We start from the raw sequence: 16,548 nt of genomic DNA, 5'->3' as shown, positions 1-16,548 counted from the left end.
TAAACACATGTATTTTTCTGTTTAAATTTAGCGAATTGGTCCTCTGCTTGTGCCTTGATTTAGCTATTGGGCTGAGGCTTGCTCCTCCCTTCCCTACTCGGATAGGAGCCACTGGGATCTGGAGCTCGAGCTTCCAAATTGAAGCTGGCCTCAGGCCAGGTGACCTTTTCTTTGTAAGTTTCTTTCCTAAGCAGAGTTGGGGGGGTGGAGGGGGGGCGGGGAGCTGGGATCTGTTTGGTGTTGTTGGAGGGGTAGTGAGGAAAGGAGGGGGGTAGGAGAGAGTAAAGGGCTGTTGTTAAACAGTTTCTTACCGTAAGAGGGAGTTCAGACCTAGATCTTTCCAGTTAATCACACAACAAACTTAGCTCATCGCAATAAAAAGCAGCTCAGAGCCGACTGGCTCTTCTAGGCACTGAGTCGGAACAGGATTCTTTCACCCAGGCATCTCCTCCAGTGGGATCCGCCAGCGCGTCCAGCACCATGTGGGTGACCAAACTTCTGCCAGTCCTGCTGCTGCAGCAGGTCCTCCTACATCTCCTGCTGCTTCCCATCGCCATCCCCTATGCAGGTTAGTTGTCTCTTCTTTATCATTATCATTATTTTAATTCTCTTGCTAACCTTTCCTTTTTCTAACACTCTCTCTTTACCCTATTTCCAGCATCCTTTTTTAGCTCAGTATGTGGTATGGGTTTTTTTAAATGTCTCATTGTCTTTCCTTTGATATTCTATTTATATTTGCAAAGCATTTAAAATGATAATTAGCATCCTCTCAGTGAGTCTCCCCCACCCCACCCCACCCCCTACTGAGCCAGCCCCTTCTCAATTAGCCTAATAGCTGTGGACTGTGGGATAGGAGTGAAGTGCTAACACTAGCTGGAACTTGGCTGGTTTGGACAAGTTTAAAGCTGAATAGAAGGTCTGGTCTGAACAGGGGAGAGTGATGGTCAGTAGAGTAGGGACTCATTTCTCCCCCCTCCAGAGGATAATTTTCATGATAATCCACTACCCACCATCACTCAGTCAACATTCAGAGCCAAATTATGACTTTATACAGGTTTTTATTTGGAGAAAGCAGATAGAACTCTGAGTATATGCACGTTATAAAAATGAAAGAGAAAGCCTCTCAGAATTCTAAGATCTCATTCTTCCTGGACATGAATGCCTGTCCTTTTGAAACTGCAGTGTTAGGAAGGCAAAAATTGTGTGACTTTGATTAACACTACAGAACTTCTCCTTTCTATTTCTCATTTTCTCTCCTGAATTTACAGGTAGGGAAGGAAAGAGTTGCTTGAGAGTTACTATTGCCTGAAACTTTAGAGATTTCATTTGCTGCTTTGAGAAGGTTTCTTCTGTGTTATCAGGGCAAGAGGAAACATCTGCATTTGGTTGTATTATCATTGTAGTGGCTGGGATGCCAACGGGAAAAGGTACTGAGCATCATGGGTGGGCGCAGGGAGAGACAAGAATGGAAGAAATGCCCAGATGGTAGACATGGCCATTTTATAATCTAAAACAGAGAACTGGCTATACCTTCTGAGATACGTTAAATATGAAATTCATCAGACTTCTGATCTAGTTTCTGATGTAATAAAAGTGCTGAAAACATCAAGAATTTGCTAAATGACAAGAAATCATTCAATCCATCTGGCTTTCCTTTATTTTTGTGAAGTAGCCCTTTCGGAAAACAACACTGTGTGGGAAGAAGGGTCAGTTTGGAAACATTTAGGTAAGATTTCTGAAGAGGTAAAAAAGAAGTCAGTTCAATCAAGCAGTCTATCATGTTTGAGATGTGTCATGTTTAAATAGATTCTTATAAGATATTGCTGGTTTAAGGGAGTTTGAGCATAAATTGAAATAATATTTTGAGGGCTTTCATTGTTCAGGATTAAAATGTTGATGGTCAGAAGTAAAATATGGTTACCTGAAATCATCTGTGTTAATGCAAGGGGAACACAGTGTGGAAAACCCAAACAGTAGATCAACCATAGACAATGTCTATTTGCTTTTGGCATGCATTCCTAAGTTTTGGCAGGAGATATACATTCGTAATTATATTTCACTTTGGCTAATGTTGGAATGACTGTGTTTCCTGAGCATAGGGAAAATGTAGCCCAAGAGCGTGCTGGCAGGCGAGGGAGGCCAATTGGGAATTACAGATATGCTGTGAATAATTCCTGAAGTGGATAATGCTAAAATTGTCATCAAAAGAAGGTCTGCCTTTGTTTGGGTGGCAAGTATATTTTGGTAGTTTTTTTTTTTTTTTTAATAACATTATTCAAAATGGAAAACATGGTTAGCCCTCTTAAAACATACCAAAAAAAACTTTGCTCTTTTTTTTATCATTTAACATTTAGATTTTTCGTTGTGGTTATTACTTGCTTCAGTTATACTTTTTGATTTATCTTATGAGTCTATATTTGCACATATTGTAAAATAACACAATGTTGGAAAAGAAGTGGATAGTATAATGAGGTGACAACCAGTTTTGAGCAGCATGTATATGGAGATAATTTATAGAAAAGTTTCCTAAGAAATATTCAATATAATGGACCCAAGCCATTCTTATAGAAGTGGTCTACATAGAATTACCCTCTAGCAATTCCCCACCTACAGTGGAAACAGATATCCAACCCCTGTAACAAAAGAAGCATTTAAATAAGCACCTAGTATCCAGGAGTCTGTGGCAGGTATAAAGATGAGCAAATGAGAAAGAAACCTACATTACAGAGCAACTGTTATGGACCAAGCTCTAAAAAGAAATCTTATTTAATTCTAATAAGATTGGCATTTGGGGGCTCATCTAACATGAGGAAACTGAGGTTAAAGACCTTAATTATCTTATTATCTTAATCAAGGGATAGAGCTGAGATTCCTATCCAAAACTATGTAAATGAAATATGTGGGTTTTCTTTTTTCAAACAATTTATTTATACTGAGACCAACAGCGGTGAAGTCAACTGAAATGGCCTTTTAAAAAAATCTATTTTGCTAAGAAATATAAGAAAAACTTGGTTTTAGAAATACTATTTACTGTGGAATTTATTTTTAGATTAAAGGGTCAAACTAAGTTTAGAGAGTATATGGTACTCAAGTTGAGCATGGAAAGGTGTAGTCACACAGTCAGTAACAAAGTTAGGGGAACACAAAGTGTAGGTATAGAAGTGAGGAAGGACAGGTAACCACGTGGGGCTGGTATGCTGAGTACCTGAGAGGTGAGTAGTATGAACTGTGATTAGAGAAGATAGGATGGCATGCATGCATAAGCAGTGAAAATCATGCTAAACTACTCTACCCTGAACATCACAGGCAGCTGCTGAAAGTTTTTAAGTTGACAGGTAGATAGTTGACAGAAGTTGTACTTCAGTGTGGTTGATTTGGTTGCTGTGTGGAGGGAGAGTGGTAGACAGAAACAGGAGGAGGCTTCTGTACCAGTGAAATATTGAACAAGGAAGTGGAATAAAAGAGGAGGGAACTACCTAGGGAGACCCCTAATCTTGTATTGAACATCAGTTCTTTTTGTAAATCTCTTTGGAGGAGATTATTATGCTGCTTCTCAAATACCAGCATTTGATTTAAATCCAACATGACTCTTCTCGACATTTTATTTGCGATATTGTCACCTTCTTTAAAGAAGGAGAGATGATTGTGAAATCCAAGTCCTAGATATTAGCAGTGAAAATCTAGACTAGAATTTATGATTCATGTCTCTGAGAAGTTTACAATCTCCAGTCACAATCATTCCCTTCCATTAATTATTTGTGTACTTTCATCTTAACATTTTGCCACTTCGAGCTGTTAATCACTAATCATGTGGCTAAATTACTTGGAATATGTGGAGTCAGATTCCTGCTTCTTTCCACACCCTGCAAATCCTTTCCTTGCATGATTTCCCTTTGAAGTCAATGGTTAGTCCATTCAGAGAAGAAAATATATGAGGTATTGAGAGAAATGAGTGTGAGGCCCAGGGACCAGAGGGAGAAATGTGTCTTTTTTCAAGCACCTTGATACATTTGACCCTACTCTCTGTTTGTAGGTTTTCACTAAGATCCTAATGATTTTAGTTCTAAAATAGGGACTTCAGGTTCTTCAGGAAATATAGCTTCCATAATGTTTTCCCATACTGGGAGAAGAGGAAAAAAGAGTTGCAATTTAAAGCACGGGAAAACATGACAAAGTTGGAGTGATCTCTCACCCTTTGATTTCATTTCAATATTTTGTTTATAAACTTCAGATAACAGTCATGCATAAAAAATAGTAGGGAAAAATCTGATCCAAAGATATTTTTGATTTTCTTCCCAAATTAAGCTAGTCTTTTAACTGTTTTCAGTAAAACAAGCATCAGTTGTTAATACATATGGAAGAGAAAGTTTAAACTATTTTCAGCAAAGGAATTTTATTTTCAGATGCTGTTTTTGAATGGCTTCTGTTTTGAATTTTTCTTTTATTGAAGAAGGAATTAATTTTATAGATGTGTGGATTCCATGATGTACAACTAGCTTGAACTTCACATTTTTGAGTAATTAGTTACTGACCTAGTAGAAATGACTGCATTATAAGGCAAAGCTTCTAAGTCATGAGAAATACATAGTGAAAAGGGAATCCTGGTATCTGGTTCCGAGTGCCTCTGATTAGCTTTGTAGCCGCAGACAAGCTTTTCACTCCTATTTATTATCTAGTAAAGGGAAATTATAGATTTATCTGCTTTTCAGAATGCTTTTTGATCTTTAGATGAAAGGTAGTGATGGAAAAATTTATCAGCAAACAAGAGTAGACTATTTTTATGAGGTACAGCCACACATTAACACATTTCAATAGGACAGCTGAGGAGCTGTAGAATTAAAAACTCCACCAACAATCCCACAGAGACCTTTTGTCTCCACAGTAGTCCTCAATACTTGCTTTCATAGTGCATGTTATTGAGAAGAGAAACCAGAATATCGACCAGGGGTTCTATTTTAGTTCACAATTAGTAAAATACATATCTGAATTTAATGTTTGTCTTAGACTTTTTAGATCTTGTTTTATGCTCTTCTCTCTCACTTAGACATGTATAATAAATACATTATAAATGAGGCCAATTTTAATTCTATATTTTTAATTAACAGAATTTATTTGAGAAATATATGTACAATTATTCCATTTTGGTGGACAGTTTTTTTTTTTTAATAGATGATATGCATCTTTAACTACTATTTATTTCTAAGAAATCAGATTATTATGCTGTTTTCACAGAACCTTAGAAATAGTGCTCTAAGGTCAAAAGAAGACCCTCCTAATGGAGAAACATCTCTCATTAACATAGTTCTGTGGTGGAAACCAAAATTTGAAAAAAATTATACCATATTTTTGCTTGGGAGAATGAATATCACACATTATGTCAGAAATTAAGAATTAAATTTGAAAAACAAAACTAAAACATTGCATATTCATAATATTTATCCAAATTGATTTTCAAATATTTATTTAATGATTATAGTTTAAATATCTTATTTTTGTTCAACTATAACTTTCATGTTAAGATTGAGTTATTGGGATATTAGCATTTCAAGTAATTAAACAGTCATTTGGCAAGTCAATAGGAATGCCAGAATTATCATCTGTCTGCCAACGTTATGCAAAGCATTTGTTCCACACTCAATAAAAAACATGTTGATAGATTATTTGGTTGATTAAATTTCAATGTTAAAATGTCTTTTGAATTATATCTGTTATATCATAGCCATCCCATCTTATAGGGCAAGGAAAAGTTAAAAAAATGAAAACATAATTACAGATATTAGTACCAGTCTTTTGAGGCTTGTGTTCTGAAGTTTTATAAAGAACCAGAAATTTAGAGGACTTCATGTTTTCTCTTATTTATTGTGGGCTTCAGGTTAGGATAGACATTAATGAGTAGCATCCGTCTGTTAATACACAAACCGGAGACAGTGGTTGCTGGCAAACTTAAGAGTATAATGCCAGTCTTGGTACCTCACTCTGCTAGCCGTATTTCCAAATTTTCTATACAAAAGTTTTAACTTCTTTTCTTGACACATTTTACCATACATATAAGACTAGGAGTGCATTTCCTGTTCTACTGTCCAAGTTTCTTCTTTACTGATAGCTCTAAACCAAATCTTCAGAAAATATTTACAAGCCATATTTCCACATACTTTCCTAGCAATTCTTAGATTAATATGTCATCATGAGTGTTTAAGAGTGGGAGTTCTGAAGCGAGGCAGCTGAGTTTTGAATGAGATCTTCTAAGGGATGAGTTTTTCCCTGTGTCTTGGTTTCTGCATCTTAAAAATGAATATATTATTACTACCTTTGTTATAAGAGAGTTAAAAGAATTGAGAGGCAGAGGAGGACCACAATCACATCTACCCTGATTGTGCAATAGCTGCAATCTCTTAGACATTTGATCTTGACGGAGAAGATGGTGATCATCATTAGAAACCAGGTAACTATGCAGATTGAGAATAAAGAAGCGAGTTCTTGATATTTTAAAGTTATTCATTAGATTAAGCCTTTTAGGATGTTTTCGTTCTGTTTTCAGATCTTTTATAGAAAGCTTTATGCTTATCTAGGGGCCTTGTAGAATACTTTCATGAAGAAAAATGATATTAAAGGATGAATTTTTACATACATTTGATTTGCAGCATTTGGCTTGATTTCAAGACAAACAGTTCAGTGATACTAAGAAATAGTGTCCCAAAGCACAGAAAACAATTATGTAGAAAATGAGAAAGGCTAAAATATGAATAGTATGAAATACTTTAAAGAGCAAGTTAGAAGAATTTATTCACTGTACCATTTTTAGTGAGAAATTTCTCACCTGCCATTGAATTGGCTTATCTAATTAATACTATAACTTACATAGGAACCAATTATAGAAGGCAATGGCAAATTTAATTATAGAGCCTGATGTGATATGTCCTGGTACTTGCTTTCATACTATTTGGAGAATATCATGTTATTTATTTCTTTAGAGTGAACTCTGTCCTAATTTTTAAAAACATCTCTCATATGAAAGAATATAGATAGATGAGTGACTCTACATGATAAGTTATTTATTCTTCAGTGATTACAATATTCCTCTCTTGCTCTTAACTATCTGAGAAAGTCATTCCCTACCTCCTCCATCCCTGACCCCTGGAGCTCTAGTATGTTGTCAGATAAAATCATTATCTTATAGATGATCTGTAAAGACATTTTTTTTTAAACATAAGCCTTAAAAGCTTATTCCCTGTGTTTTTTTTAAAATTGTTTTATTAATAGAAGGACAGAAGAAAAGAAGAAACACACTTCATGAATTTAAAAAGTCAGCAAAGACTACTCTACATAAAGAAGACCCGTTACTGAAGATAAAAACAAAAAAAATGAACACAGCAGACCAATGTGCCAATAGATGTATTAGGAATAAAGGACTTCCATTCACTTGCAAGTAAGTTGCTTCATTTTGTTCTTAGGATAATTTTCAAAATATAACATGTATTCATTATCACCATTTTTTTTTTTATTCAATGTATTTGTCCTTTAAATGATAAGCTTGACTTTAGTTTTAAACTCATTACAACAGAAGACTTAGCTCTCAGTAGATAGAAGTATGAGTAAGAGAGTGCATATAAACTGATATCTTTTAGAATCTATAGTGGCTTTGGTTATAGAAATTATGTTTTCTCATCTTATGAACAATTGAACTTTAGGAACTAAAATTCAACTAGTGTGACTTTTATCTCTCTAACATTTAAAATATTCTATCAGAGTAAACATTTTCTTTCTTTTTCTTGCAAGAGGAGTGAAAGAATTTTCAGAATCTAAATTGGGCAACAGCCAAAATTTACTGCAACTTATGTCATTGTCTTTAGGGATTTAAATAAAAAGTGTTGAGAGGATTAGATTAAAAACTAGAAGGATTGGTGTCAGCAGCAGAGTTTGTTTAAAAGAGGTTAGAGGTAGTGATGATGAAGTTTAGGTGAAAAGTGATGGGGTTATTGAAAGAGGCATGAGAGGACTGAAAGAGTGAGTTTTCTTATCTTTTGAAAGTCCCTCTGCGATTACACAGGGAAGCATTCCTTACTACTTTGCCAGTGATCCCAGAGGATGAAAGTTGGAGTTTGGGCCCATTAAGGTGACAACTTCATCTGAATAGTTTCCTGAACTGCCAGAAGAAAATGCGTTTCCTAGCTCTTCATAAACGGTTCCTCTCCTCTACTCACTTTCCACCCTTTCATTCCCTATTTCATCCCATTTTTTACAGGATTGGGCATGACATCCTGTGAATTTTAAATTCTACTGTATTACATTTGGGTCATGACACATAGCATAAACATAGATTTAGTAATGTCATGGAAAACAGTCCTAATTTCATCTTGCCTTTCTCAGAGAAATGAGTGTTATGGGCCTGAGGGGAAAGGGCAGTGTCAGAGAAGGTCTTCAGCAGATGTAGTGGGAGGAGAGATTATCTCCTTTCTTTTCATTTACAGCTCCTCTGGAAGTATTTTTATAGACAAACTGCCACTTTCAGGGAAATATTTCTTGGCAAGGGTATTCCTATAATAATTCTGTTTCTTTACCTGATTTCCTGTAAAAGCCTTGAGATTGTTAAAAATAAATTAGAGAAAACTACTCTCAATCAGCATCTCAGCTGTGTGGACTTGTGGAGGTGTTTTTCTGGCACCTGAGGAGGGTGGACTTATTGTATTTTCCCCTCTTGGGGTTGGAAGGGGCAAAAAGAATGGGAGAACCACACCTCATTTTGGTTTTTAACTTTGAATCTGAATATACACTCTCCTGACTATATCCACAAATAACGAAAGTGCCACATTTCTATTTTCACACTAGTCAGCCTTATGCCTATTAAAAACAAGACAAACAAAACAAGCAAAGCAAAATGAAACAAAACAAAACATCTTTTCCTTTAGGAGAAACTAATATGAATTTGTTGCATTGGAGAACACATGTGACTTGATTAATAAATCTTTACATATCCCATGTAAATGAGGTTTCATATTTTTCTACCATAGTCTTGTTGAGTTAAATTTAGTCTCCAAATTATGGAAACCTATACTGAAAACCACATGTAATAATACCTGTGTACTGCCACAGTTCTTCTGCCCAGAAATTGTGTCATCTTTCTCAGTCATCTATGCCAATATATATATTTTATACATATGTGTTTGGAATCATCGAACATATTAGTTATTCAGAATTAAGTGGACATAATATGATACTTTGACATTAGATTATTAATGAATTAAAGGATCTACTTTCAGACTTGTCATATGGACTAGACTCACTGGAAAACAATGGCAAATATAGAAAAATGTTTGGAAAATACAACAAAGCTGTGTGAAAGCATCTGTGATTGCGTGGGCATGGGGTGGAATATTTTCAAACACTATTTTCTCTTGAGAAGGGATCAACAATATTGATTTTATAGAGAATGAAATTCTTCTTTGCTGGATAGGAAGGATGACCAGAATGCCTAATTCTAAGCTCTTCTAGAAGTTACTACTCATTAATTGGCTCAAGAAAAGAAAATAGGAGGCTTTCCTCTTGCAGTCATGGCTAACTGGCGGTACTGGAACTGCCTACCTGACATGAACAACTAGAAAACTAGAAAATTCTTGAAATGAAGATAATAAAATAAGGCTAAGATAAAGACTTCTAAAATCAAACTTAAAAGAAGATACCACTCATGGAATTTAACACCTTGGATCCAGTCCTTATGGAAGTGTAAAATGATATTTTCTGAGAGAATATGGCATTGTAATGGAAGGAGAGAAAAGAGTGAATGAAATCAGCATGCTGAAAACCCTCTCCCCGACTTTCCAGATGAAATCACATTTGTATTCATAGAAGTAAATCTTGCATGTTTCTGATGGGGCTCATGAGTTACCTGAAAGGTGATCTCCTATCAAAGCCATGTAGAAAAGGAGTTTATGTATGTGTGGTACATTTCTATTTGAACATGAAGTTAAATAGCAGACTATTGATTCTGTAACTTTAAAACTTCTCTTTAGATGTTTGTTTAGTTTTATTTTTATATGTGTTCTTTATCTAATAACTATGCTTTCAAAGTCATTTAACGCCCTCTCCCCGAAATTCTCCTACAGGGAAATAAGGAATTTAACATGTATTCCATAAGCTTTCAGTCTACCAGATCAAAATTCAAATCTATTAGCCAATTCTCTCTTATCAAGTTATTGAGCCACAGCTGTAAAAATATACTTTTATTATTTGCTCTTAATTACTATTTCAGCTGTAAAATGTTCTTATAGTTAGATATTTCAAACTATCTATATTTAAATCAAAGCACAAACTTTGTGAAGATAATTTTTTGAAGTTTTGGATATAGAATAAGATGGAATAAATAAAACATATAAGATAGTAGGGAAAACATTTTTTAATGTATGTCTTTTTTGTATTTGTTTTATAAAAGTTATTTCCCTTTATTTAAAATTATTAAAAAGTTGTCAAAATACTTAGAAATAAATGACTAATTTGAAATATCTGTAATTACAAGATTATTTGTTCTCAAAAATATATGGACTGGAAGTGAAAAATCCTTATTTTTAGAAAATCTGTTCATTTTTTTTTAATTAGGTACTCTTACATAGTGGTTTTGTAATTAGCATGAACATAGCGAGAAGTTTTAATACCATTTCTTAATAGAAGAAAAACAGTTCAGAATTCCAACATTATTTCTTGTATTGTAAGAAATGGTAACATTTAATGTTGAAAATTTTATTGAGTACTTTACTATTCTTGCTTAAGAGATTTTTGCATTTAACCTTTGGTTTAAAAAGATGTTTATATAGCCCTCCTTGGTTAAGCCATGTCCCCATTCTTTAAAAACTGTATAAATAGTAATATTCCTTTTTTTCATTGGGATTGTTTTTTCAGGGCCTTTGTTTTTGATAAAGCAAGAAAACGATGCCTCTGGTTCCCTTTCAATAGCATGTCAAGTGGGGTGAAAAAAGAATTTGGCCATGAATTCGACCTCTATGAAAACAAAGGTAACTGGCTTCTCCCTAAATATTTCATAATGAAATAAATGTAAAATATGTGTAATTTCCTGCCACAGTGCTCTTTCTCACTGATTTTTTTTTTTTTTTTTTTTATATATATGCTGGCTCTGTTATGCAATCAATTCATCCATTAAGACAGATAACACAAGCACCTTGATGATATTCAGCATGGTACTTTTGATAAAAGAGAAGTTTTCACAAACTTCCCATAATTAGATTATCCCTTTCCTCTTTGTTTATTTTTATGGGATGCTCCTAGAACTGGTATTCTCCAAGTCATTTTAGAAAGTGCCACCTTAAGTTATTATTTTAAGACATAGAAAATTACTATAGTAATTCAAATTTTAACAACTTTTGATAACTAATCTAAATTATAGTGATGATTGCTGATAATTAAAAAATGTGGAGATTTTGAAAAAATAGTTGGATCTTGTTTTAGTTATATTTTTATAACCTTTAAAAAATTGAGACCATATTATTTATTAATTTGTCTATTTTGATAGTTTAATATTATAGCCACAGGTATTTACTTTGTTCAAAAGTATCTCAATAAAATAATTGAAGAATGTTAAATAAATATGAATTGAAAAAAAATCTCTCATCACAAAAATAATAATCATGGGCTGTATTTGTAGTAATAGTATTTATTTCAATTTTAATGTTTTCTTAAATTATATTGTGTCATATTAAATTTGGGTATTTGGTAATATGCACAGATATTTTCTTTTAATGGTGTAGATGTTTAAATTAAATTAAAATTAATTTGTGGTAGAAAATAAGATGATCTTTATGTACACTAATAATTCTACAAATCCTCAACATAATTTATAACCTAGTATAAGACCATTTTCAATTTTCTAGGTTGCTAACAACTATATTGTATTTGATAGGAACTGTATCAAATACTGTTATTTGGTAGAAATGCATGTCTGTTTCAGTTTGATTGCTCTATAATTCAGCAGCTGAAATGTTAGCAAAAAATATGAAAAAAATAATAATGTAATTCTCTCTTACATACATATGCATATACAAAAACACACAATTTTATAAAAGACAAATTAGTTATTTTTATTATCTTAAAGTAACTTTCTGGATTCAACATAGGTTTTACAAATCACTTAATTTTGTTTTTAATATTTTCTTAAAATGGTCTGCATATTTGAGCAAATGATTCTGCTAAATTAAATTTGCCTGGCCAGTTGAATATAGAGACTAATCTACCTTAAGTACATAGACTAATCTCTGCAGTTATCCAAGTATATGCTTACAAAATTAAAACTTCTCAGTAGTCTTTTTTTGTTTGTTTTAGATTATTCTGAAATGTGTTATTTTGAATATGTTAGTAGAAGCTTTAGGCAAGACATTTCAATATAATTTGAGATAGTTTACAAGCATTAATTATTAAAGATTTGAACAGAATTTTATTTTTCTTTTTCATATTTATAGCCATATGTTACACATAGTTATAACGTTTTTCTCTGCTTCTTCTGATAGACTACATTAGAAACTGCATCATTGGTAAAGGAGGTAGCTACAAGGGAACGGTATCTATCACTAAGAGTGGCATCAAATGCCAGCCCTGGAATTCCATGATCCCACATGAACACAGGTAAGAATGCATGAAGAAGAGAGTATAGAGACTTTCTTTTTCTATATGTGTGTTACCAACCTCACATTAGTCCTTCATAATAATCCTACAGTTCTGTAATAAAAGCCAACGGTCCTGAATTGTATTAGGCCAAAGTATATGTGAAGTCATGACTGATATTTAGCAAATGATTAATAAATTTTTCATTAAGATGTGGCTAACATTATCTTACCTCAAAACCTCAATTTATAGATCTTTATGTTTGTGAAGCAATAATGAAAAAGCAATTTTTTAAAAAAGATATGTTTTCCCTCTCTCTTTGCCTTTGAGAAGATTCAGCACTGTGCAGCTGGAGTGGAGAGGTTGACTGTGATAAATTAGAGGTAGATCACATTCTGACCTTACTTAGGGGCCGGATGTTCTTTAACCATGGTAGTTCTCAACATTGGCTGCACATTAGAATCACCTGCTACGAGCCCTTAACAAATCCTACCACCCAGGTGGTAACACAGACTAATTAAATCAGAAACTCTTGAGGGGAAAAACCCGGGCATCGGTGTTTTTTTTTTTTTTAAAGCTCCCCATATGATTCCAAAGTACAGTCAAAATTGAGAACCTTTGCTAAAAACTCTTGCCCCAGATTGACCAGCTTTTCCATTTCACCTGCTGTTTAATGACTAGAGAAACTTCTCATTCCTTGGGAATTAAATGTCTACACTTAAGAATTGTGTTCTTTATGACAGATGAATGCTATTTAAAGACGAGTAAACATAACATCCATAGGCTCATAACTCTGAAAGTGTTTAGTCATCATAGAGGAGAAAAATAGATATCTACTACCCACTAGAGAACTAAATATAGCCACAATTCTCAAGACTTATTTCACAAATAATTTTAACAGAAACTAAAGTAGTTGAAAACAGCTTTTCCTGGTCATCAGATGCATTAGAAGATTTAATTTTACCATGTGCCAGATACCTTGATGTGCAGTATACCTGATTTATCTCATTTAATTCTCCCAAGAACCACATAGTGGGTGGTTTTATTAACTCTATTTTATATATGGTGAAACTGAAGCACAAAGAGCCTTAGTAACTTTTCAAAGTCATGTACAACTAGTAAGTGGTATGGCCAGATTCTGAGTTCAGCTAGTGTCACTATAACCTTTGCTTTTAATAACCCCAAAGCGTGAAACACTTAGCGTATCAGTAAGACACATGCTTTGACTTTTTTTTCCAATAGTGGAGATGACTTTGCTTTGATTAATCCACTTTTTATTCCATTGCATACATTTTTTGGAGGCATAATTATGCAAGATGATTTTACTATGGTAAACAGAAATGAGTTAATTGGCCCATATATAAAGAAAAAGAGTTATTTGTTCCCCACTGGGATCAAACCTGTGATCTCAGCCTAATTAACACCAGCTAGTATGTGTCCAAACTGATCAACTTTACAGTATTTCAGTAACAGAAAACAACTAACTTTTTCCAAATTATTTACTTACACACGAATATCTCTGAAACACAGTATTGTCCTTATATTACAAAAACAAACAATATAATTGATTTTGTTATCTCATAAGCATTTGTATGGTGCCATTCCCTGAATAGTGAGGAAAACATTTTATTTAAATAGATAGATCTGTTTTTCATGAACAAAGGAATAACATGTGAAATCAGTCCTTCCCTAGTAGAGGAGTGTGCATTGGACTGACCCGATAGAGGTCTTATTTCAACCGAAATTCTCTAAGATTGTGATTCTCTACTAGAGGAATAAATGCGAAATAGATCTCCCTGAGAACAGGCTTCTCAGTTCAACCAGCTATTTTACCAGCAACATTTCCTTGTGATATAGAGGTTTAGGGCTGAGAGGATCTTATACATCAATCAAAAAATTATCTAATTCAAAGAAAGCAGCACTTAATTATCATCAATTAACAGCTTATTGTTATATCTTCATGATAACACTTTAAGTATTAACTAAAGATTCATTTTATGGGAAATGGAAAAAGAAATACATATATGTCTTTGTCTAGAGGAGTGATTTATTGTTGATTCCCTAAATTAAAATATTTTACAAGTGGCTTAATAGGAAGATGATGATAGATGATTAAATTAGTACAGAAGCTTAACTAGAAAATCAGGTGACTTGATATCTACATTTCTATCCTTCATTGGCCACCCAGCATTCATTAATGAAGTAGATGATGGAATAGATCAAGTTTTCTATGAACACAGTTTATATTAAAAGAAAAAGAAATGTGGCTAGCACCCAAAAGACCTAATTTATATCTCAAGGTACATTTCGATGTAACTCAATTTTAAATATTTCTTCACTTATCTCTCTTAAAGTCTTGCTAACAAGGACAAACCAAAACTAGTATGTATATGAATACAATTTTATTACAGAGCCTATGGCTTGGGTGTAACAGGTTCTCATAAGCACTTGTTGAATGAACATAAATGAAAAGCATAGGGCTAGACTTCATTGCTTAGTCAAGTATAAGATACTAAAAAAAAAAAAAAGCAGGCTAGACACCTCAGAACACAAAGGAAAACCAGTTAATCTGGGTAAAAAGTCATATATGTCAAAGAATAAAGAAAAAAAGTGACCCAAAATGTTCTTTACCTTGAATGCCCTAAAGAGAAATTTGATGTGCATTAATACAGAATTGTGAAAAGAAGCACATCCATTCTCTTCATTTTTCATTTTATTAACTCCAATGAGAAAACTTTATTCATCTTTCAGTCATATCTTAGTTTAATTTCTACTTTATCTCTCTTTCTTCCGACTTGTGTTTTTCCTACTAAACCATTGACTGATTCATTCACTACTTCTTCACAGATCTTTTTGGCTTTACAAATTCACTGGAAAGGTGTGTGTGTGTGTGTGTGTGTGTGTGTGTGTGTGTGTGCGCGCGCGCGTGCTTAGAATAAAAATCTCTAAAACAGTAGATATATATATGTGCATTTAATATGTACTAAATCCATTTAGTTTCTTAAGTGATTAAGTGATTAGTTTCATTTGTGATTAATAATAAATTATTCTTACTACTCTACTATACTGTTTTTTTTCACAAAATAGAGTTATAGAAGAATTTTCTTAGGTAAATTTGATTAATATATTCTTTATGAAAAAATACAGCAAAATCGGTTTTGATTCTACCAGGAAAAATTAGTATTTCATTATAAATTTACTATGAAAAGTTGGAAAACTGACAGAAATGAAAGAAAATTAATTTAAAGCAAAGGCACAAACAAAAGATGTCCTAAATTATTCTGGAATAGTGGGGCTAAGATGAAGATGAAAGATGACTTCTTTTTCCTTTGAAAATTAAAACTGTTAGGAATTGTGAAATCATGATGAGCTTTAATTGTATTATAATTTTTGTCAATCAATTGGCCTAATGTCTAATTTTTATTTCTCCGTATTTAGAATGTTAGTGAAGTAAGGCTATAAACTTTTTATCTAAAGATAGTTTGGAGTTTAATAACACTTATAGTACTTAATAGGTGCCTTGAAAATGATTAATAGTAAGTCTCTTAGAATAGATTCTTTTAACCAATAATTTATAATTTCTTAGGGCTTAACTCTAGTATAATTTCTTAGGCTTAACTTCATATCCAAATGAAGGAATTTCATTGCAAAATATTGCTTGGTACTTAATGCATGTCTATATTCATTTTGTGTCACAACATAACAAAAAAATTATTTCTTAATTACAAGCTTCAATGGATAGGGGACACATTTGCATGGTATTTACTGAGAGACTAAAATTCTTGGACTTTAAGTACCATTTGAAACTCAGAGATCAGTAAAAGTAAAAATAAAGTTTTATAACAAAAAGTGAACTTAATATTGAAAATGTAACCAGATTTTCAAAACAGTGTTTACTAGTGTAACTTATAGATGTATATTCTTTATTCATGACTTTTTTGTGTG

At 33.2% G+C, this 16,548-nt stretch overlaps 1 protein-coding gene across 3 annotated transcripts in view; it reads left to right on the top strand.

Annotated features, from left to right (window-relative positions):
* Positions 1-427: 427 nt before the first annotated feature.
* HGF (hepatocyte growth factor) overlaps positions 428-16,548 on the top strand; it is a 66,588-nt gene continuing 50,467 nt past the window's right edge. For 2 of the 3 annotated variants that reach the window (XM_011365228.2, XM_011365227.2), the window contains exons 1-4: positions 452-568; positions 7,261-7,426; positions 10,891-11,003; positions 12,510-12,624. In XM_011365228.2, coding sequence (XP_011363530.1) covers positions 481-568; positions 7,261-7,426; positions 10,891-11,003; positions 12,510-12,624 — 482 coding nt within the window. In that variant the 5' untranslated portion in view covers positions 452-480. Of the gene's footprint in view, positions 569-7,260; positions 7,427-10,890; positions 11,004-12,509; positions 12,625-16,548 lie in introns of all 3 variants that reach the window. The other variant, XM_011365229.1, reaches the window with a different exon arrangement.

This window comes from Pteropus vampyrus, unplaced genomic scaffold (assembly GCF_000151845.1).
Source record: "Pteropus vampyrus isolate Shadow unplaced genomic scaffold, Pvam_2.0 Scaffold107, whole genome shotgun sequence".
Classification (NCBI taxonomy): Eukaryota; Metazoa; Chordata; class Mammalia; order Chiroptera; family Pteropodidae; genus Pteropus; species Pteropus vampyrus.
This window is presented reverse-complemented; position numbering and strand designations above follow the sequence as displayed.